Consider the following 23504-nt stretch of genomic DNA (forward strand, 5'->3'; position numbering starts at 1 on the left):
AACGAACGATGGACAATTTCTGGAGAAGCTGGAAGAAAAATTACTTATTGGAATTACGCTTCGCTCATTTTCGCACTAAATCAATACCCACCTCGGACCTAAAAAAGGGCGATGTTGTCCTAATTGCGAAGCAAAGCTTCCACGCTAAGTTGGAAAATGGCAGTAATTGAAGAAATTTTTCTGGGTCGGTCGTGCCTTCTAAGACTCGCTAACGGTACTCTCATAAAGAGACCAATTTCTTTGTTGTATAACCTTGAATTAACCGATGATTGTAATGACGAATTTCATGTGTTTTTGAACGATGTTCAAGGAGGGGAGCAGCTTGTGTAGAAAGATTATACCAAACCTTGTTTCTTATCTTAGAATTAGCTTAAAATCTCTTTTAAACTTTGTAGAGTAACTAGCATAGCCTTAACTGTATTTCTTTAAAATTAGTTAAAATTAGAACGTGAAAGAAGAACGTGCGTAAAACGAGAGAGAGTTGTGATTTGAAATTTACCGCGAGCGGTCCCTCTTGAATTTTGCTTAATAAAAAGCTTATCTTATAAAAGTTGTCGTTAACCCTATTTTTACTGTTATGGAATTCGATGGTTAAGCCTAGCTTCCATTTACTTAGCTTCTAGTTTATTTGAGTCGGCTAGAATTAGATATGGAACAGTAAAACGCTCTCCCAATTTCTAATACCTTTCGTTTCGGCACACTGCAAAAGCGCTGAGTAGCGTTGTCCATTAAGACGAACTGGGAGGAGAAATGGGCCAATAAATCGATCCCCGAGCAAACCCGCCCAAAAATTTAGTTGGAGTTGTTGTTTAGGATGGTGAGGAAAACGCAGTAAGTATTTTCATCACACCATATCTTGGTGATTTGATGGTTGAAAGGCCCATCTCTCCCAAAGGAACACTCGTCGGTCACCAGCATTTGATTGATGAAATTTGGGTTCTCATCAGACATGGTTATTAGCCAGTTGCAGAAATCAAATCTACGTTCCATACCTCCTTCGTGCAGAGCTTGGTGGAGGGTCGCTCGATACGTGGAAGAGTGGTCCACACGTAATTCGTCGATAATCCGGGATCGTCTCTTGCACACCTGACGCTTGCTCGAGGATACGCAACAAAATAGGCTAGAACGGTGTGTTCCATATGTTAATATTTTGACGACCTGGTCCACGAAATCTGCGATTGACGTTTCCGTAAGTCTGAAAGTCACGAACAGCTCCTAAAACGGTATTGTTACTTGGTCTTCCACCTTGATATCGAACGGTGAACAATTCACTAAGCCTATGCCATAAAATAACTCGACCATAAAAGCACGAGAACAATTTAGTGGCATGTTGATTAGACTCAATAAACGTTAGAGAATGGTTGAAAACGAAAATATTTCACATTAAATACTAATTGAAAACTTGACCATTGTGCGTAGTTGACCTACTGATACGTTTTTAGGCCTACTGTAGGCCTAAATTGGCGTTTTGATAAATTAATAAATAATGATGTAATATCCATGAAGTATCAGCTCCTTTAATATTGATTTATTTTTAAAGTTCACTATATTAAATCTTCATTTGGCAATTTGTTTTAAATTTGCTTTAATAGGGACCTATAGTAGCATGACGTATACGTCACCCATGCTTTTTTTTCAATTGGAAAAAATGATAACCAGCATGGGGGCCATGAAATGTTTATAAACTTAATAAATTAAATATAAAGTTAGTTTCAATTAGGAGGGAAATAAATGGTTTATAACTTTGAAATAATTTTGAGCTCTAAAAATTCGGTTAAATCTTCGAAGTTATTTCGAAATGAAACCTTGCAAAAGATACACACATTTTCAAAAAACATCGCATAATATGAAAAACATTTCGTCACAAATTACTTATATTTAAAAACCCTTCTCACAATTTATCTATAAATTTCCAAACTTTTATTTTGATATTTTTAATTCTTTAAATAAAAATGTGGGCATGCCCTTTTTCCGAAGAATGTTGTTACCCCTTTTAACAAAGGCTGGTACCCCGGGCTGGTTAAACCAGGGAGCTTCTATAAGCTTTATAAAAGCTCCCTGGTTAAACCCCTTGTAGACAAACACATTCCACGCTCAATAGAGCTTTGCACTTCATGAAGGGACGCTTTGGCCTTCGAGAACTTACACTGCACGCAGGTGCAGTTCAAGGCCGATTTACGGGAAATTAGAGTTAGACCAATATCCGGGCCTAAAAACCCCGATGAATTTTTGGCGCGAAATGAGTGTGAGATATAGAGAGCTCTATCAGAAAATCAGCAAACAGATCGTCTCTGACCGAGAAGTAACGAACTCGTGACCTTCTCCGACCTCTGCGGTCGCCAACGAATACGATTTAGTTTTATTTTTATCCGCAACGTTCCAGTCCGGTGCCCGACTAGGTCCACGCCGATGGAAAATAAGGTTCGCGGAGTGTTTCTTTTGTTTTAAAGTTCTCGTTTTGACCACGCCAAAATAAGTATCCCGAGACAAAATACTGTACGAGATGTGTTGTGTTAATCACCAGGACTATTTCTGTTAATCTGGAGCTTCAAGGGCAGCTTAAACCTTCTCCATGCCGTCACCACTTATGGAGTCGCCGAAGGAATTTCGCCTTGGTACCGGTACCGTAAGTTGACACGCTACCTACTAAAAACTAAAAGGGGTTAACCCGCCTTCGCATTTATAGTATTGATCATTGTTTATTGTATTATTGTGTCCCCTTAAATTAATGTTTTCCCCCCTAATTTTAGTTTTTATTTCATTAAATGTTTTGGATCCTAGAGACCAGCCTGTTTATTATTATTTACTTAAGCCTAATAACGACACATTTAATTTTAATTATCCCCTAGACAACGTTTTCATTTAATTTAACTTACCCTATGTTTTAACTTTAGTCGTAATATTAATTTTTAATATATCTCTTTGAATGATACAAAAGTTTCTCAATTTCCTTAACCGTCACAACAACGTCAGCTCTCTTTGGCTACACCCTGCTTCTTCTTATCAAAACTAGGCTTGAGAAAGCTAAAAGGAATACTTCGAACTTTTAATACAACTTCTACAACAATTCTTTGTTAGAATTATTTTCTTACTGATAACCTTAAGTTAAACTAATTTACAGACACAAACAAGGTTATTTCAAATTGGTTTACGAATAGTAATGAGTATAGCATCTAATTGTAGCGTCCGATTGCATAGATTAGACCAAAAATAAAGCCACTGCAGTGATAAATTTTTACTTGAAAAAGATATCGAGTAACATAAGGGATAAACGGCATAGATATATAAATATAAAATGGTGACGTTAAAATTAATTTATTTAAAAATGTAATCAGGGCCCCTTCTCAAGATTTTCGAATGTTAGCAAAGCTGTCTTAAACTAATCATGATCAGAAACACGGCTGTATGTGTTGTTTATAAGTAGGCAGTACATTTTCTTTCCACCTAGTTAAAACATGATAATATAGGAATAATAGATATGAAACTGTTGCTGCTGCTTCTTGGACAAGTTGTTTTGAGAGTGAAACAGTTTCGGCTAACGATGGTGCCGTCTTTGTCGGTCAAGACACAAATCGCAATTATTAAGTACATTACAATTTAGTTTAAATAAACAAGATTAACCAATGTAAATTGGATATATTAAGCAATTGTTTGAAAAAATGGGAGTGGATATTAATTCTGGTATTTCATCATGTCTGATATACTTTACCTAGATTTGTTTATGTACCGGCCTTATGCATTTTATAAATGACACTTCATTTTATTACTAAAATATACAAATTCGTCGGTAATACATTTATGCATGCCGAATCCTCCAGTCATGATAAAAGTCGCTATGCCTTTGCAGCTATCCATGCAAAACGACAATATTTTAATACAATTTGAAGTAGTTAAGCTTTGAAAATTTGTGTTAAATCACTGGCCTTAGTTAAAGAATAACTAGATCGAACGATTGGTAATTCAATAAAGTACGATAGTGTTTTAAAATGGGGTTAAATATTATCTGCCAGAACACAGCGCCCTGTCAGATTTAAATTTAATTATATAGGTCAATTTAAGAAAATTATTTGATCTAATGTTTTGGGACGAGGTCCGGTAAGAAATGGATATTGAGGCTCTATCTTTTCATTTAAATACAATTAAAGGTAATTAATCTTCCTTAATTTTTATTTACGAGATTTACAATTTGTCTCTTATTCTCCCAAGACTTCATTGTGGTTTTTATGTAAAGGAAGTATGACCGATGCTTCCGGGAAATGTGTATAAAAATAAAAAAAAGGAAACAAGAATTTCAAAGATAACAGCTCCGCTTCGCCTGTTCGCTCGTTCGTTGTTACTTTGGCAAACAGTCTTCAAACTATTTGCAAGTATAGCTGACGACAAGTTAAAATGTCCAAATGGATTTGGAAACTTCATTTATTTTGGTCAGTTATCGAGTATATCTACTCTTTCGACCTGAGCCATTTGCACGTACCCGAAGTCGTTATTTTTCACTCGAAATTGGAACAACCTAAAAGTAAGATTTACGTGAAATTTTCATTTTCATTAGCTAATATAATCTTCAATACAATCACTCGTTAATGTATTCGAAGTTCATATTGTTTATCATGTATTGCCTTATTGTTTGAGTTATTTTCTAACTTCCATTTTCTTGATACGAAGACATACCTGCAATTCTTTAGCAAAATTTATTGATATTTACACAAATGTTAAAGGCACGTACAGAATTATCAATAACTAATACATTTTTAAAAACTAGGGGTACGTTCAGCAGAGCTCATCGGACTCATCGATTATACTAATCGGTGACATTGGTTTCCTATTGTACGCTTTGTCGCGTTTCCGGTTTTGACGTCACGATAGTCATCGGTTACTCACCGAAGTCATCGGCTGGAAGAGTCTTTTTTTCTGATGACTGACGTCATTTCTGACTTAAAACTACTATAAAAGCTACGGCATTTTAAAAACACCGATGACTGATTAAAAGCGTTCAGTAACTTACGACGTCATTATGACGAAAAAGCTCATCGGTGGAAAATATAGGGTACGTTCAGCAGAGCTCATCGGACTCACCGATTACTAATCGGTGACATCGGTTTCCTACTGTACGCTTTGTCGCGTTTCCGGTTTTGACGTCACGATAGTCATCGGTTACTCACCGAAGTCATCGGCTGGAAGAGTCACTTTTTCTGATGACTGACGTCATTTCTGACTTAAAACTACTATAAAAGCTACGGCATTTTAAAAAACACCGATGACTGAATAAAAGCGTTCATCAACATACGACGTCATTATGACGAAAAAGCTCATCGATGGAAAATATCAAATCCATCGGGTTTTTTCCGTTGACTGCTGCTGAACGTAGCCCTTATATAGTCCTGTACATTATTTATATAACAACACTAAACTAAACATTAACTAATGTTTGACTATTCCGGACCAAACCAATTATACACATCGGATAAATGAATTTGTAATAACCCCTCAGATCTCATAGCGCTGCCCATTCCACCGAAGTTAAATCTCATCGAGACGGCTGAAGAAATAGCTGTCAATGAAACTTTTGAGATAAATTGCCTCGGAAACCGACCCATCGAATGGCGAATTAGCCATGGCTATGTAAGAACCTTTTCAATATAACTGTTCCTATAAATACCAAATACATAGTGCAACCACCCAAATATTTATTTACAATAAAATTGCTCAAATACCTTACTAAAACAAAATTTACTTATTTTGTAATTTATTCATTGGTCAAATAACAAAATACCAAATTAACGAAAACTATAATTGATTAATTTGTTAATTTGAAAATTTGGTATTTAATAGTTTATGAATAACAAAAATACAAATTTTATAATGTTTTTAACCAAATTGGAGATTGGTAAATTTGGTTTACGTAATTAGGAATTTATCATTTTAAAAATTAACAAAATTACCCAATCACACTTTTAATATTTCAGTCAATTATTAAGTTCAATTCAATTCGTAGACAATTATTTTCTTATTTATATTTTCACGAGCTTTAGAATAACCCTAATTTGAATTAGGTTATACGCGATTTAACTGGGCAAACTATTAGATTATATACGATCAATTTACTTTTTAAAAATTAATAAAGCTATTTAATTCAATAAATAATGAATTTATCATTTTTATTTTAAAATGAAGTAATTCTGCCAATTATGTATACAAATAAATGCATTTTCTATAATTGAATATTTCGAAATTCTCGAATGAACAGACATTGAAAGGGATCATTTTTGGAAATGAAATAACTTAATATCTTAAAATAAGAAATTAAAGTTTACACAATTTCTTAAACTTTTATAATGTATTTTATAAATAATTATGCAAATTCCGCTAACATTTACTAGTAGGAACTATTGAAATTGTTTAAAAATTTGCCGTGTATTTAATGCTATTTACCTCATTCTCACCTTATTTCCAATTGTAATTATCAGCCTGTTAAAAGGTAGTCTGGTTAATTACGTCTGGCAACGAATAGCTTGCTATACTGTTTATTTTTATAAATAATTTGATCAACTAGAGTAAAGTTATTGTTCTCGATTACGCGGATCGGTCAAACCGTCAAAGTATAAGTCTTTTATGTTAACATACTTTCCAAATAGAAGAAAATTTCAAGGACTACAATTGTACCCTTTAACCCAAATTATATTTTGAAGCTACTTAACCTTCTAACATGAATTGGAGCTTCCCCAATTGAAGAACCCTATCTCAATTTAGGACAAATTTTTACAATCTCATACTTATCCTACTTCTTATTAAACCCTCTGGCTATAAAAATTCCAGATAAAAGACTGAGCTAATCATTTAGCTAAATTTAAGCAATTTGTAAAATATCGAGTCGATCTGGAGCCCCGCTTGCGTCACTTTCAATTCTAATCAAGCCCTACATATATTATGAATCCGCACGAAATTGGTGATGACGAGTATCCACCCTACCCTTGTTAGAGGACAATACAGTTTCCCAGAACTGAAATTATATTTCGGGTGTTTGTGAGGTTTTTTGACAGTGAAATATCGTTAATTTATTCCTTGTTAACAAGCTTTCTTAAAATGGCTTTAGTGTAATCTGATTTCTTTCAGTACGGACTGGGCGGAAAAGTAAACATATCAGAATCTTTCGACGTTAGAAGCAAAGATTTATCCTTCAGAAGCAAACTGATTCTCTCTAACGCAAAATACACGGATACAGCAATGTATTCCTGCTTTTACAACGTGACGAACGTCAACCCGTCATTCGAAGAAAATTCTGCCTCGGTTTATCTCTACGTAAATGGTAAATTTACTTAAGTAATAGATTTCACTTGGTAGTGGTGCGAGGGTAGTGGCTTACATTTTTAACTATTTATGTTATATGACCAAACAGAAACTGTAAGATTTATCTCAATGTGTGAACCAATCGGCTTTTGTATTTCGAAATCCGTTAATAAATCAGATATTTGCTGTAGATTTTGGAAAAATAATATGTGGTTTAAATAGTAATTAATGAAATCATGTAGACAGTATTTTTAAGGTAGAGCAAGTTTATCAAAAACCACAATATTACGTGAATTGAATTTAAAGTTTTATTTATTATCAGAAAAACAGTATAATTTCCATTTAAGAACGTGGATGGATTTTTATGTTCATGACTTTATTTTTATATCATTTATATAAGTTTGACAAATCTGGGTGTTCTCAACCAAATTTGAAAGCAAGTAGCTTCTTTAAACAAAATTTATTTGGAACTTAAAAGAAAATAAACATTGCATTTTCAATCTAAACATTTTCCTCCCTCAATGAACAGTTTAAATATATTTTCTTAGAGGCTTTTGACATTGAGATTTAAAAATATGCCATATTTTCGTGAAATATCTTAGCACACAAAGAGCTACGTACAATATCCATTTTAAGCAATGGCGTAGCGAATCGGTTGGATAAGGGATATTATATATTATAGTGTCAACTCTTGTAGAAATTTTTAAAACAAGGTATGCTTGTACGGCTTTTGAAATCCTAAAACAATTGAGAACAAAACTTCCTATTACAAATAATCCTTGATTTGGAACCGTTCCTGAAACTGATTTTTTTGAAATTTTCATAATATAGCACCTTCGTTCTTTCTTGACACCTTAGTTTCTAAGTCAAAAACAACCTTACGTCTCGGCCGTAGTTACTTACTTTTCTTTAACAGGAACTTTGAATTGCTTGATTGATACTTTAAAGTTCTGTTTTTAATGTTTCTTTGAAATATAAACGTATCGATAAAAAAAAAGATTGTTTCTTTTTGGGAAAATTTAGACAAGGATAATCTTTTGACGCCAGTCTATCAACATATAAAAGCTACACAGAATGACGTTTTAGAAATTCCGTGTCGCACTACTAATTCCAGGTCTAACGTGACCTTGTGGAAGTGCGATTCCATGGTCAACTTGGAAGCGGAATACGTTCATTACGATCCTCAGCGAGGATTTGTTATAAGTGCACCACACGCATTCTACAGTGGCATATTCTACTGCAAAGCGGTGCTGGAAGATGTCGAATCTGTAGCGATTGTCAACCTAAAGTATTCTCGTAAGACCATTTTTCAAGCTCCATTAAGCACTTTTACAATCTTCCTTATTATTGTATTTAGCTGGTACTACAAACTATCCTCTTCCGTTCATTGAAGCTGAAAACTCAAATGACCCCAAAATAGCGTCCAACTTCAGTCTCAATTGCGCTATTTACCTTCATGTTAATGTATCTGCAAACTTAAAGTGGATCTATCCCGGACTGTTAAAAGTAATTGTTATAAAAATAAGTTTTGTGTCTCCGACTAGTGTTGACCAAGAAAGTCCAAAAATGTAATATAATATCCTATTGAAAAAAATCTGATTTCTATTCCATTGTTATAGGGAAATTTTTCCGAAAAGTATTTGATTTACCAACAACAGGTAACGATGGATCTGATTTCTAATACATTATCCAGAAGATTCGAACTTCGGATGACCGTACTAGACTTTCAAACGTTTGACGAAGGTTTCTACACTTGCAAAGTTGAAATAGATTCCCGTCAATTAGAGAAAACTATCGTCGTTAAAGCCAGTGGTGAGAATTTATCACTATTTATCGTAGTAAAATTTCAATTTAAGACTTTTAGTAAAGTCAAGCATTGGGAAAAAGTAAGGGGTCTTGCGGTTACAGAATTGAAGAGGTCATAGTAATGCCAACATTGAAAATGGAGCCAACAAAATGTGGATCGATTTCGTATTTGACTTCACCACACTAGCTCGCGTGTCAAAAAACGGTACACGTTACATTTGTCTTAAACCACGATTCTGAAATTTAACTTTTGATGCCACCAATAGAAATTACAATCCTATGACTTTAAACATTTTTCACTAGAGCTAAAATAATACACAACTTTAGCTTATCGTAATGGATTTGGGAAGATCAAATTACAATGTTCGCAATTTTACTACTTAATATGGTTGATTATTAAAATATTATTCAAATCATTTTACTTTTTTTTTAAATCACAAACTACAGAATGTGCATTTCGAAAATTTAAATAAAGTGCTATATAATGTTTTTTTATATTTGGATTTTTAGGCAACTTAATAAACACTGTTTTAATATATTGTTAAAGCAAACCTTCAGCTTCTTGGAGAGGCAATACGTTTCACACATGTTGTACTTTTATTTTAAGTATTTATTCCTCTACTCGCCTTGGATCTAATGGTGGAGATTGGGTTTTTTTTTTCCATTGTGTCGATTGTAAAGTCGAATTTAGAAACTTGCTCAATTGGTTATAATAACAAAACAAGCTGTGATTTAGACGAGATAAAATAATAACACTTATATAAAAGCTTCGGTGAATTCACCTTTATGATTTCAGGGGGGGGATATTTTAGAATAACGATTATTATTCTGACGGAAGTTTTCAGACTAAACACCATTCGAACTTACCTCTAAAAGAAATCAACTTCTTCTCGATTCAGCCTTACTAAGGAAATATAAAAGAAAACATTGAAGGAATATCTCAATCGACCTCAGGATAGATATTGCATATTCTTAAATAATCTTTGCTTCGCGTCTCTGAAAAAATTCTAACACATTCCCGTAATTCACGAACGTTGCAGAAGAGTCATCTAATTTAAACAATCATTCGTCATTATTATTTGGACGACTGTTAATTTAAATTTAACTAGGAGACGGCTTTTTGAAAATCAATTTAAAGTAATAGATTTATTTTATTTCGCAGATGCTGACGACATTCCTTTTCAAGACAACAATATTTTTAAAGATGACGCAGTAAATCTCGCACACTTTCTATTTTTTGATTGGCTGGTTTGGTTTGTATGCTTGATTTGTGTTTCCGTTGCATATTCAACTTTTTATCGTTGATTTAAAAAAATTAAACATGAAATAAGTCAAATAAAACGTCGTTCTTTAAAAATATGTAACAAGTGTAGATTAAGTTTTTGAACTGTTTGTCATTAAAAATTTCTTTTGAATTGTATTATTAAATTATTTATCATTATTAATAAAACGGCAAATGATATTGAAATATTTCTCAACTAGGACTTATTTGAATTATGGTAAAGATTGGGAAATGAATAATTTTAATCACTTAAAACGAATCTTGAAATGGTTTTTATAAGTGAAAAAAGGCTAAAAATAGTGCAGCCCCCTTTAAGGAGTCTAGAAGCTGTTCAAAGTTGGTTTTTGAACTTCTGAAATGGGAGTGAAATGGTATTAACACCTTCATTTCTTTGTGGGTAAATGGGTGTATAATTATTTTGTTATTTCAAAATTTAAGCAATATCTCGACTTTTAATATGAAAGTATTATACCTTATTCACTGCATTTTGATAAAAATAATGATAAAGTAAATATGTTTACTCAAAACAATAACTTAAATTGACCTATTAACTTTTTACCCTATTCAAAAATATTAACTACTGTATTATGATATTCTCAACTTAAAACAATATAAAGGGTGTTACATACGAACTTAAAGGGTGTTACATAATAAATTAAAGGGTGTTACATAATATTTTGAAGGATGTTAATTAATTACTTATGGGGTGTTTATTCATTTTTTAAAGGGTGTTTATTCATTTCTTAAAGGGTGTTAATTCAAAGCATAATGGGTATTTAAACATAACTTAATCTATAGACTTAAATTATAATCTATGACATTTGATATCTTATTTAAAGGTGTAATCCAACACCCTTTTTTAATTATGTATTTGACTTATGATCGCTAGAAGTTGGTTTAGAAGCTTGCTACTAATTTTTTTTTTACATTTTACTTAAGAGTCCAGGGAAATATGATATAATACCTAGAACAAATTAGACAGAAGTAAAACTCAACATTAATGTGTTAAAAATATAGTTTAATAATGGAAAAATGGTTTTCTTAACCTCAGAAAAAACACCGGCCCCTTGGACGTTTCGATTATTGGAATTTTAAATAAAAATGGATACCGAAAGGTGTACACGTTTGATAAGTTCTTATTTTTAAGGATTTATTAAGCTTTTACCATTAAAACTACATTATGAAACGATTATGTTGAAAATTTTGGAAACCATTAACTTTAATCATATATTCACGGAAAAACAGTGAAATAAATTTAATATTTTCGTAAGTATATAAATAACAAGTTGGCAAGCCAAAATATACCTCTCCTCGGAAGTATGGTCCCTAGTGGTATTAATTTCTCGATACGACCCCCAAAGATATCTCCGCAATTCAGAGTTATTTACGAAAAACGTATTCTCGGTTCAAACCCTGCCCGGTATAAAATTTTAATTTTAATTTAAATAATTGAGACGAAACAATCGAGTTTAATTTATTCAGAATATTATAAATTAAGTAGTTACAACAGCGAGTTAGATTCACTAAAACAATGCACAATTGAATTTAACCCTTTTTACAGTACATGTGTATCAGTTGAATATAATACTAAGCAAATTTTAATGAAAGAAACATCTACAGATGGTATTTGTATTTTTCTCGCTTACGAAATACTTGCCGCATCTTTAACGCTCATTTTATTTCAACTTCCAGTTGACGTTGTGACACATACCGCATGAAAAAGACCAATGCCGTCCAATTTCCACTATCATATAATGACTCGCACACCCAATAAATCATTGACTGCGTTAGAAATCGTAGATATCCAAATATCCACACCAAATATATTTACAAGAAGCAAAAACCTTACCATCAACAAAGCACAGAGAGCCGCTTGATTAACCGCCAGCTCTTAAAGCAATTAACGTTAAATTATCTCCTTTGAATTAACACAACTATATATAGGTCGTTAAAAATACCCGTAAATAAATAACAAAAAAAACTAACAAAGTGGACCACCCACAGGGTCTACCCTTTAACCCTCTAATCTCGGCTGACTGCGCTAAAACAAGATTTAACCTTTAAAAAAAAACAGATTAGGCCTTCATAAATTCATTAATAAAAAAAGACTTTATTACCTATTATGCTTACGATGCCTGTCTTAAATTCAGTGAACCTAAACAGCTATCGGTGGTTCTGTGGTAGAGCGCTCGACTGCCAAGCCGAATGGTCTGGATTCGAAACCTGGGTGGCGCATTTGTTTTTAATCAATAGAGAACCGCTAAATTTGAATTTCTTCGATGCAATAATTTCAATTTCAATTCTATTTCAATTAAACCAAAATTTCGTATTCTATTAAATACGCTTCCGATAAAGCTGAAGGTCTAATTTTCAATAAGGCGTAACAAGTGTCGGTGGTTCTGTGGTAGAACGTCCGCCTGTCAATCAGGAGGTCTCGGGTTCAAATCCCGCCCGATGCGATCGCAAATTGATACTAAGACGAATACCGTGTACAACTGGTGAGGTAAGGACTTTGTCCCCTCGGAGAGGTAAAAACAACAACTTTAAATAGTCAGTAAGGTGATTTGCAGTATCTACGTCGTATTTTAATATAGCCATGTTATTTAAAATCCGGTTGTTACAAAAAAACATTTTTAGACAGAATTTCAGAAATAATAAACACGTTGCTATAAATTATTCCCTTTAAACGAGATTGGAGTAGAATGACTGTTTGTTATAATGATAGAAGCACTCCAAAAAATAAATTTGACAAAACAATAATAGATAAAATTATTCTTTCTGTAAAATCATGAATACTAGTGTCACTAAAATGCAGTACGCTATTATTTAATATAAATTAATAATAACATACAGTATAATAATAAAAAAGAGAAATATTATATATCAATAAAGCTCGAAACGTAAAAGATACTTTGACATTTTAACCATCAGACTCTGAGGCAGCGTTGCCAACCTTTGAAGAAGTGTTTATCGTACCAGAAGCACGAAATTATCGTTTTTCCACAAAAATTATCGTACGCATTAAAAGGCTCGACAGAAGCGCAATATTTCCATATTTTTAAGTGTTTTCTGAGCATACATCCACCGAGCGGCGAGTGGGAATTTTAAAATATCAAAAAAAAATTATTAGTTAAAATACCTCGCCCTCGTTTGGTTTTGTCCTTGACTGCAGATTTTAGGCTAAAAAATATGATTCGGATATAAAACACAGTACTGAGGGTAGAGGAAAGGTAGGAAAAAATCTAGCGTATAATTCCGCTTTCTAATTGGTTTTTGCAATAGTATCAGGTTTTTTAACGAATAAATTATTTTATTTGAAAATTTCAATTACGTTTTGCGTACGATTATTGGAAAACTTAAAATTATCCTAGGTTTTACGTACCGTAGTCGACCACTATCGTTCATCATATTTGAGCCCTAAATATCGTACAAATACCATAGTTATCGGAGGGTTGGCAACGCTCTTCAGAGGGTTTAATCGCAGCGCCACGGGAAACAAATGATCGTTATACAGTTTCAATTCCGTTGCTGTTCCTTAAAGATTTTTGTTAGGTAAAGCAAGCTAATTCCGAAGACAGCAATATTTCAAATCGCCTCTTGGTAGTCGATAACGCCCTTTTTAGTGTTATTTCGTTAAATTGTAAATTTTGGAATGTTTCCGATATCAATATTTGAAGTTCGAGATCGCTATTTCCTAAAAGTCAACCCTGTCTTTAATGATAAATAAAGGTTAAAGGGAGTAAAACCGTAGAAGGAAGATCAAGCGGCCATTGTTTTGAGTTTTCATCCAGTTCTACAAGATGGGATCGAACTCGGCTACTCTTGCTGCGAGGCGAAAGTGCTAACCACTCTAGGTTGATTTTCGGATATTAGTTAAGAGAGTACAGTAAATTAAGAAATAGCATTAGATATTCATTTTGTTAGCCTACAAAATAAATTTGGTTTTAATGGGGTATTTGGAATTTGGCACAAAGCAAACCAAATTTGGAAAAAATCGAACATTTTCTGATTTTAATTTTTTTATGGATTTCAAAAGTTCAAGAAGGACCACACCTACCTTATACGTTATTGAAACTAAGTCTAGGGTTTTGTTTGATGTGCAAAACGATTATAATTTTGTTTGAATAATTGATGACTACTAGAAGCTTAACAAAGTAGACGAATTTTCATTGGACAAAGCTTATGTTAAAGCGTTTTTTGATGAAGCTTGCAGAAATGATTTTGGATTTTGGCCTTTTATCATCAAACATCCTTAAAATAATATTAATAGGTATTCTTAACTCTTTTTTGCGTGGAGGACACCTTGTACATTGCAACTAAGATTAAGGAAATTGGTTCGTCAAGTGATTGAAATAATCACGTGAATATTTTAAAGCCTACGATCGGAAAGATTTTTAAAAAGTTTTCTACTATTTGTAGATTTGGTTTATCCATTATTCTCTGAGATTATGGTTATTGAGAAGTGTTGAATAGACGCGCAGGCTTTCAAATGTGTTTCTTCAAAACTTATTACCTCGTGTAATGGAATTTTCTTACGAAATATTTTTCCAATATATCCCAAAGCAATTCTCTCAAAACTTTCCTTTAACTTTCCAAAAAGTTCTTAAGATAATATTTACAAACGTTCAAACCCCCATAGACTATTTAGAGCTCCCTAGGATTTTTTTTAAGATATCATGAGACTTTTTTGTGTGGGTGTTGCCAGTCTGGTGAACCACTGTGAAAGACTGGACAAGAAGCTTGTCATTGAATGTGACGCTAATGCTCACCATGTTGCACAGGGTAGCAGTGACTGCAACCAACGCGGTGATGACTTAAGGGATTATTTGGTTAGTACTAAACTACAAAATTTACTTTTGTTACAAATAACCGGAGTGAGGTTATTGATTTAACTTTGTGCACAGAGAGTGTTTTACCCTATGTGACACCAGTGGCGTAGCTAGCATGGGGCGGATATCATGATGTGCTACTTACTAGTCTCTAGTTTGTGTTAGTTTTAATTATTTCACTGTCGGGTGTCACCCCCAAATCACACCCAAAGGGGTGGCTCCCGCGGCCGGCCACCCCCTTGCTACGCCACTGTGTGACACAATGGCATGTGTCTAATGAACCGTCACTTTGTTTTGGTCAAACCTGCTCAGGTAATTAACGAAATTTGCAATCCTAGATCAACAAATTGGTCTAGGTATTTTGAAGCCCTTGATCTTCAATAACGAGTATGCGGTTCTATATTACCCTCGGTACTGGAGCTCGAAATGGCTATTGATCACACGCAACAGTCCAAAATCGACTACTGCTACCAAAACTGTTCGACAAAATCTACTAAATTTTGTCCGTGTGTACAGTCGTTTTCCCGTGCGCCAGAACAACGGGAAAAGGTGGTAAAACGAGAAAATAGAGAAAATCAGGAAAACACTGCCCGTGTGAACCAGCCTTTAGAGGTCGGGTGATTGCAGGTCAGCCTATAAGCAGATCCTCACTTCCTATCATAAGGCCATCCGGGAAACCAAACAGCCCAAAATAAAGAAAATTATGGCACATGACAATACAAAATACTGGATACTATTCAGTTGAAGGCTGGTAGTTACTCCAGCTCTGGAAAGGACAAACTAACGCATTTGCTGGTGGTTCAGATTCCAGAGTCTTAAGTTACTGATACATATGGCTCTAATGATCTTCCTCTCTGGTTCATGGTTGGGATGTCGCCAAAAAGATTGTCACTCACTCCAAGTTTATGTGGGCTATAAATTAATTTAAACCGGTTGAAATTTTACCCATCTTGTTGCAGTAGAGAATTGATATTCTCTGTCCTGTGTTGTGTAGAATCTACAGTGCATCTTGGGCACCTATCGGGCTCTGGGACGAATTCAAAGGTTATTTTTAATCCTTAACCCGGTAAAAATATTTATCTCGAGGCAAAGGCATTTGGAACAATCATTCTAACTTCCTTCATCATATAAATTCTGGAGAAGCTAGTTGACAGACATATTAGAAAGGAAATTCTTGGTGTTACACCCCTTTCTGATGCTCAGTTCGCCCAACAAAAGGGCAAATCTACTGAGACTACCCTTCGCGGCATAATTAATTGATTTGAACATGCAATTGAGCTCAAACAAATAGCGTTAGGTGTTTTTCTGGACACCAAGGGGGCTTTCTGATACAGTCTCTAAGGCTGTCCTTCTTAAGGCTGCTAAGCGTTTCGGTATCAATGATACTTTGTATCTATGGATAAATTCTATTTTGACTGATCGGTCGCAACAACCTTTTTGCTTGGTAAATCACTGAGGGTCACCACCAGCTGGGCCGGCCCTAAAGTGGGTGTTTTCTCACCCCTGTTGTGCTGCCTGGTTGTGAACGCACTCTTGGTGAGGCTAAACAGTGATGGCTGTTGTGGATTTGGTAACGCCGACGATATCGCAATGATTATTTCTGGGATATTACCAAGAATCATTTATCGCCTTTCTGTGTAATGCTGGTGAAGGGAATCTGGCCTCACCGTCAATCCTGATAAGATGAGCCTGTTTCCCTTCGGAGGAAGGTACAGAACTTCGTTAACGATATTTCTTTATTTGAGACCATCTTTATAAAGTAAGCTGAGGTCAAATAACTCGGTGTAATTTTAGAAACTCTTGGGGTCTTAGCCTAATGATTGTTTATTAAGATAATCAGGCCCATCCTGTTATATGCAGTAGTGGTTTTGTGGTCGAGGGTAGTTCTTAAGTTAGTTCAGGCTGAATTTTGCAAAGGCTGGTCTGCGTGAGCATTACAGGAGCTATGAGAACAGCCTCAAGCGTATCTCTGGGTGTGGTCCTGAATACTCTTCTGCTCCATCTTTATACAGAGGAGGTTGCAATTATGAGTGCCTATCGGTTACAACAAAATCGTTGGTGGAGGTCTGCTAATTGGAAAAAAGCCACACCAAATTGTTTCGCCAATATTCTGGTCATTTACCGATCTTATTGATTCGTTATGACAACATGGCTGCTAGGTAGCACTTTGAAAAGATGTTAAGTATTAAATTTTGAAGTCCTATAGACTCGACTGGCAAAGGTTTTTGAAACCAAGGGTGAAATTGTTTGGTTCACGGATGACTCCAAGACCCACTCAAGGGTGGGAGTTGGGAATTACTGCCATGCTAAAAAGTTGGGTTTTATTGAGAGACTGGGTATTTTGGCTTCGGTTTTTCAGGCAGATATTTCTGCCATTTGCTTCGGTATAGAAGAAGTATCGGGGCAAGACTGTTCGGATTTTCTCGGACAGCCAGGCTGCCCGTAAGGCTCTTAATAAGTTAAGTATAACTTCTAAGTTTGTTCTTAGCTGTTGGGATCTCATTTCAGAACTGGGAACCCATAATATGGTTTAACTCTACTGTGTGCCTTGTCATAGGGGGCATCATGACAATGAGATGGCCGACACTCGGGTCAAGGAGGGTCCGGAGGTTGGGTTCTTGGGTGCTGAAACTGCTATTCCAATACCCAATGGCCTGGTTCACATGTGCATGGCACTATGGCTGAGAGACAGGTCAAGCTTTGTTTTGAGACGCATGGTCAGAGGCAGGACAAGGAGTTTATCCCTGGGTCTTCTAAGAAAAGAGCAACTGAGTTGATCTTGCTCTCTAAGAATATTATCAGGGTGGTTACGGGCCTACGCTTAGGTCGCTGCCAGCTAAATAAACATCTGCATCTGATTGGCATGCCTTGCAGAAGGGAAACTTCCTCTCGTGTACTATGTGTCTGTGATTTTCAAGCGGCTCGAAGGTTTGAACATATTGGTATGCACAGGTTGGAAAGAAGAGGTCTTTCCAATATCTCGGCCAAACAAATCTTGTGCTTCGTTTGGGAGACTTGTTTTTTTTTTTTCATTTCTAAAAGTCTGGGGCTGCACAGTGGTCAAATTGCTAGGTAGGCACCCAAACCCTACTAATAAAAATAATAATAGTTATATCTAGGTTTCATTAGCGAAAAAAAGGGGGTGAAGCTATAGTTTTCGGTCGCAAATATTATATTCACAACTTAGGGTTCGTGCAAGAATTCGTAAATTCACACTCTCGTATTTTTGGCATTTTTTAAAAAAGCTCCGCCCTCATCGAAGAAAATTGAAACGCCGCCGGAAAATATCGGCTCTGTGATGCCCTAGCGTTGTCTTTTATTTCTTTTTTTTGTAAAAAGCGGCAATTTTCCACTTTCGACTTTGTAATATCGGCTAATTATCAGTTATTATATGGTATATAATAATTTTATATTAAAATATTAAAATTTTTTGAGGTTATTTACATTTGTTTTATTTATTATTTACATTTCTTATTGGGGAAAGCAAAGAAGAGCAAAGGGCAAAGAAGTTTAACCAAGGTAGAACGAAAGGGAAAAGGAAGCAATTGTTGCTGATCTTGAAGCTAAAATGGGGTTGGTCAACAGAGTTATGAGAATACTGAAAGCCTACAAAAGTAATGAAAACGTAAAAAAGCGTAGAATGAGAATGCTAAGGTAGTGTCAGCTATTAGTATGGGTACAAAAAGAACTGGCCCACAAATTACAACACAGTGGTCTGACTAAAAAGCATAGAAAAAGGCCCAAGATATCATAAAAGCGACTCGGGGTGGTCCACCACGAGCCATAACAAGTATTGTGTTTATTGGTATGCCAAGTGAGGGGTGTATTCACAATACTCCTATGAGTACTCCACTGAGTGTGGGTGGTAGGGCTCCCTTTAATTTGGCTTCAAAGAGATGTGGTAAAATATTTCTAGAAAGTAGAGGGTATCATAATTGAATTTTGAAATTTAATTAAGCTAATTGATGACAACACAATGGTAAAAAACAAAGATTGAAAATGAAATGGATATATTTAGAAACAATGAGTTTAGATATATTACTTACTAGCAGATATAGCTCAGTTAAATTTTTTAATAGATGCAAAGGCTGAAACCCACATCCAGACCCACCAAGACCAACGGTAGGAGAAAAATTCCAAAGGGTTACATAATTTGTTAACGTTGCTCTTTTCTTTCATTCCCTGAAAAACCAATTGACATAAATTTGGTATACGTGTTAAAGGTGATAGAAGAAGCCTTAAGAAACATTATCTATGCCCTCCAAATCCTATTGCTACTATCAGTACCGAAACATTAGGCCACGTTGCCCTGTCTGTAGTACATGTATATAATTAAGAACGATTGAATGGGCTTTTGGAAATGATTCCAAACGAAATGGTAACTCAAAGTGTGTAATTTTATCTCGCCTTTTCGAGTTATTCGGACAATACCAATTAAATTCTGGTGGCCATACACAAAGGGAAATGTGACCCCCTTTTTGTTTAAATGATAGCTACTATATGAAATAAATACTTAAAATAACTTATACCATTTTGAATACTTATATTTCAGGAATTGAAAGAATTTTTATTATATTGGAGGAAATGTAAAAATCAAGGTGTAATACAAAAATAATTTAACTGTTGATGTTGTAAATGATTCGACAAACACTCAACTTGACAGTTCTGTGTCGATAATAAATCGCCATCTTTTCAAAACAAACACAGCATATGATTTTGAAGATCTGTAATACGATTAATTTCTTATATAATTGCTCGAAAAGTCACATTTTCAATATACAGTGTATAACAAAGAAAATATCGTTCTTTCTTCTATTTGTTTTATTATTAATTCAAAATAATGGTAAAGGAATTCTTGCCTGCGTAGGCTGTTTATGGGGTGTCCTTCAATTCAGGCCTTGGCTATTCCCATTTGTAGCTCAATAAACGCGGTTTCAGGTAAATGTTTGATAGTTTGTGCCACAAATCCTTTTTTTTATAATCAATTCTTAGTATTGGGTCAAAATGTTTCGTCCTCAAATATGAATCTCTTTTTGCATTTTTTTCGTCATTTCTCAATGAAGTTAAACTAGCTTCAGGGAGACATGTCACCAGTGTTTATGTAATTTTTTATAACCTTAGTGGCCGCTTCGATTGCTTTGTCTAAATAGTCATTTTTTAAACATAGCTTACGCAACAAAAGCAAAGGAAAAAACAAATAGAATGAATGGCGATTTTCCAAAAAAAAAAATTGTTTGATAATATCATCGATTTCTTCCCCTCGCGTAAAGGGAAAGCGGAGAAATCTGTGAAGCAGCTGATCCCTTTTGACGCATATTGATTCCAATGCTCTCGATTAATATTTACAAAGGCTGCATTCACATTCAAACCGTTAAAATTCTAAATGTTTTTTTTTTCTATGCACGGGCACCCATGATCAATTTACGGTACCAACAATTCAAAGCCTATCTCAAGCGCTTTACTTATTCTTACGTGGCATCCCAGGTAGCAAACACACGTGCTGATTTGGTTGATATTCCGTAAATTTAGTTGATAACACGTGTTTGCAATAACTAACACGTGATTACCACGTTGACTTCGAGTATTCTAAAACACGAAAACCAATTCGTGTAGTTCTATACGTTGCGGACACGTGATTATAAAGTGTAAGAACACACGTACCACTTGTGGTGTATCTCAACACGTTGCGACCACTTGATTATTAAGTGAACAACACACGACATCTATTTAGTGTTCCTTTACACGTGGTTTGTAGGTGTTCATTGGGTGAACAACACACGACACCTATTTAGTGTTATCTTACGCGTCCGTTGCACGTGTTTATTTAAACTGAATTAACACAAAGTTTATTATTTTTGAACAGCGACTATAAAATCAATCGCACAAAATTTAGTGATTTAAATTAATTTAAAAATATTGGGATTTTATATGCGCGCTCCATTTGAAATAATGTACTTATTTCAGCGTTGTCACGCGTCCAATAATTATAGAAAAAAATCTATAATTCGACACTAAAGTTTCGGTGTCTTAAAATTTTTACGGTTTTTGTTTTCGATTTTTCGATATTTATGACTTATAATTGGATATATCTTACTTAAAGCGTTTACCGTCCACGAATAACCCGACTCGCAGCCACCAAAATAATGCGAATATAGGTCTAGAAACTCGGACCACATAGGCCACCGACTTCATTATTTCTCGAGTATTTCTCATTTTTTACCATTTTAGTGTGTGTTTTTTTTTCAATGTGCCCTAGACATATTCGACTGGAATTTAGCCTTTGGGTTTATAATTTGATTTTGGCTATCTGGCAACCCTGACTTTTCTAGTAACTTCCGAACCTCGTGGTCCGTAGTCTAGATTATCTTTGTCCGTGGAAGGGTTAATATTTATCTCTTATTGTTTTGCCATTTTAGAATATCTTCTTTTTCATTCTCTTTGTTTAACTTTTATTAGTAAATTATTGTGACTATTTTCTTATTCGTAAAGTTAAAAAAATACATTTCCTTTAAAGGTAAGTTTGCACTAAAATATTTATGCATTTATTAGCATTTACATCATTTTCGTACTTTTAGGCCTTTTCTTGGAAAGGATTGCTTTGACCTTTGTTGCTTGTGGTTACACTTGATAGGTAAATTTTTAAAATATTTATTTTTATTTAATTTTTGATGTCTTGAGTATTTCTGAAAATTATTGAAATAGCTAATATTTCATGCCAGTTTGTCGGGTTTACCTTAGAATTGTTATAGAAATATAAATCATTTTTCCCACATTAAGTTAATTTAATTTCAATTACATACAAAATTGGGTCTTTCTTATGCGGCACTATCAGTTATTCATGTTTTTTGGGAACAATAGTGGCTCCTTATGTCAGAACTGATATAGTCGAGTAAATATAAATAATTTTTTCCACAGTTTAAGTTAATTTCAATATCAATTACATATAAAATTGGGTCTTTCTTATGCTGCACTTTCAGTTATTCATGTTTTTTTGGGAACAATAGTGGCTCCTTATGTAAGAACTGATGTAGTCGAGTAAATATAAATCATTTTTCCCACATTTTAAGTTAATTTCAATTCAATTACATATAAAATTGGGTCTTTCTTATGCGGCACTATCAGTTATTCATGTTTTTTGGGAACATAGTGGCTCCTTATGTCAGAACTGATGTAGTCGAGTAAATATAAATAATTTTTCCCACAGTGTAAGTTAATTTCAATTCAAATACATAAAAAATTGGGTCTTTCTTATGCGGTACTTTATAGTAAATATTATGTACCAAATAGGTTTTGACTACTCTGTATTTTGGAGCCATCAGTTTTCGTTATGTATAAAATTTCAAAAAGAACGAAGAGAAGAAATATTTCTAATGCTGTTCAAGAACATTTACTTGATACACACAGAAATGTGGCTTATGATGAAAAGGAAGTTGCTGTTTTGAACTTTGAAAAAGATGTGGATAGACAATACATTGATCCAGATGATAATGATTTAATTCAAGATAGTCACTACATTGATCTCGTCGATAATGATTTAATTCAAGAAGATGGAGAAATTGAAACTTCTTCATTTACGGACTCAGCGAACAGTGGAGATGATGTTAAAGATAATTTTGAATATTTTTCTAATGGAAGTGAAAGTCAGTGGAGTTCTACCTCGTGTGGCGAAGCAGAAAATGATGAAAAGTTACAAAGCTATTTAAGAGAATGGGTCTTAACCTTCGGAATTAGTCACGCAGCTTTAAATGGGCTTTTGAAAATATTAAAGCCATTTCATAGTACACTTCCTTGGGATTCAAGGACTATTCTGGATATAAATAGTCAAAAAGCTCTTATTCTTGATAATCTTCAAAATGGGGTTTACTGCCATATAGGTCTAGCAGAGGGTTTACAAAGAAAACTTAAATCAGGATTAGAAAACAATACGAAATCATTGACTCTTATCTTTAATATAGATGGGATACCAATTTTCAAAAGTTCAAATGGCCAGTTTTGGCCTATCTTATGCCGCTGTTTAGATACTAAAGATAAATATCCTTTCGTAGTAGGGTTGTTTTATGGCAATGGCAAGCCAAAGCCTTTAGAAAACTATTTAAATAAGTTCGTTTCTGAAATGCAGAAACTGTATACTGATGGACTAGTGTTCAACGAAGTTATGTTTAATTTAAATTCCGTTCTTTTTGTTTGCGACGCTCCTGCGAAGGCATATTTAAAATGCATTAAAAATCACAATGGATATCATGGTTGCGATTATTGCGAACAAAAAGGTTCATATATGGACAAAGTAATATTTAATGAAATGA

General features: G+C 34.3%; 1 protein-coding gene across 1 annotated transcript; it reads left to right on the top strand.

The window, feature by feature from the left end:
* Nucleotides 1-4389: 4389 nt before the first annotated feature.
* On the top strand, nt 4390-17978 carry LOC149963219 (platelet-derived growth factor receptor-like protein). The gene is made up of 9 exons (XM_090165293.1): nt 4390-4516; nt 5489-5619; nt 7111-7303; nt 8308-8580; nt 8642-8790; nt 8904-9096; nt 10253-10302; nt 17561-17643; nt 17759-17978. Exons 1-9 carry the CDS (start codon nt 4390-4392, stop codon nt 17976-17978), a joined length of 1419 nt encoding a protein of 472 aa, XP_090021419.1.
* The last annotated feature ends 5526 nt before the right edge of the window (nt 17979-23504 follow it).

This window comes from Leiobunum rupestre, chromosome 1 (assembly GCF_980474605.1).
Source record: "Leiobunum rupestre chromosome 1, qqLeiRupe1.1.hap1, whole genome shotgun sequence".
In the NCBI taxonomy this organism is placed as follows: domain Eukaryota; kingdom Metazoa; phylum Arthropoda; class Arachnida; order Opiliones; family Sclerosomatidae; genus Leiobunum; species Leiobunum rupestre.

Excerpts from the sequence above, each read along its gene's own strand:
- LOC149963219 (XM_090165293.1), top strand. The coding sequence starts at position 4,390 with ATGTCCAAATGGATTTGGAAACTTCATTTATTTTGGTCAGTTATCGAG. Across the intron at positions 4,517-5,488 it reads GAAATTGGAACAACCTAAAA|ATCTCATAGCGCTGCCCATT; the intron begins GTAAGATTTACG and ends ATAACCCCTCAG. Across the intron at positions 8,791-8,903 it reads TCTATCCCGGACTGTTAAAA|GGAAATTTTTCCGAAAAGTA; the intron begins GTAATTGTTATA and ends CCATTGTTATAG.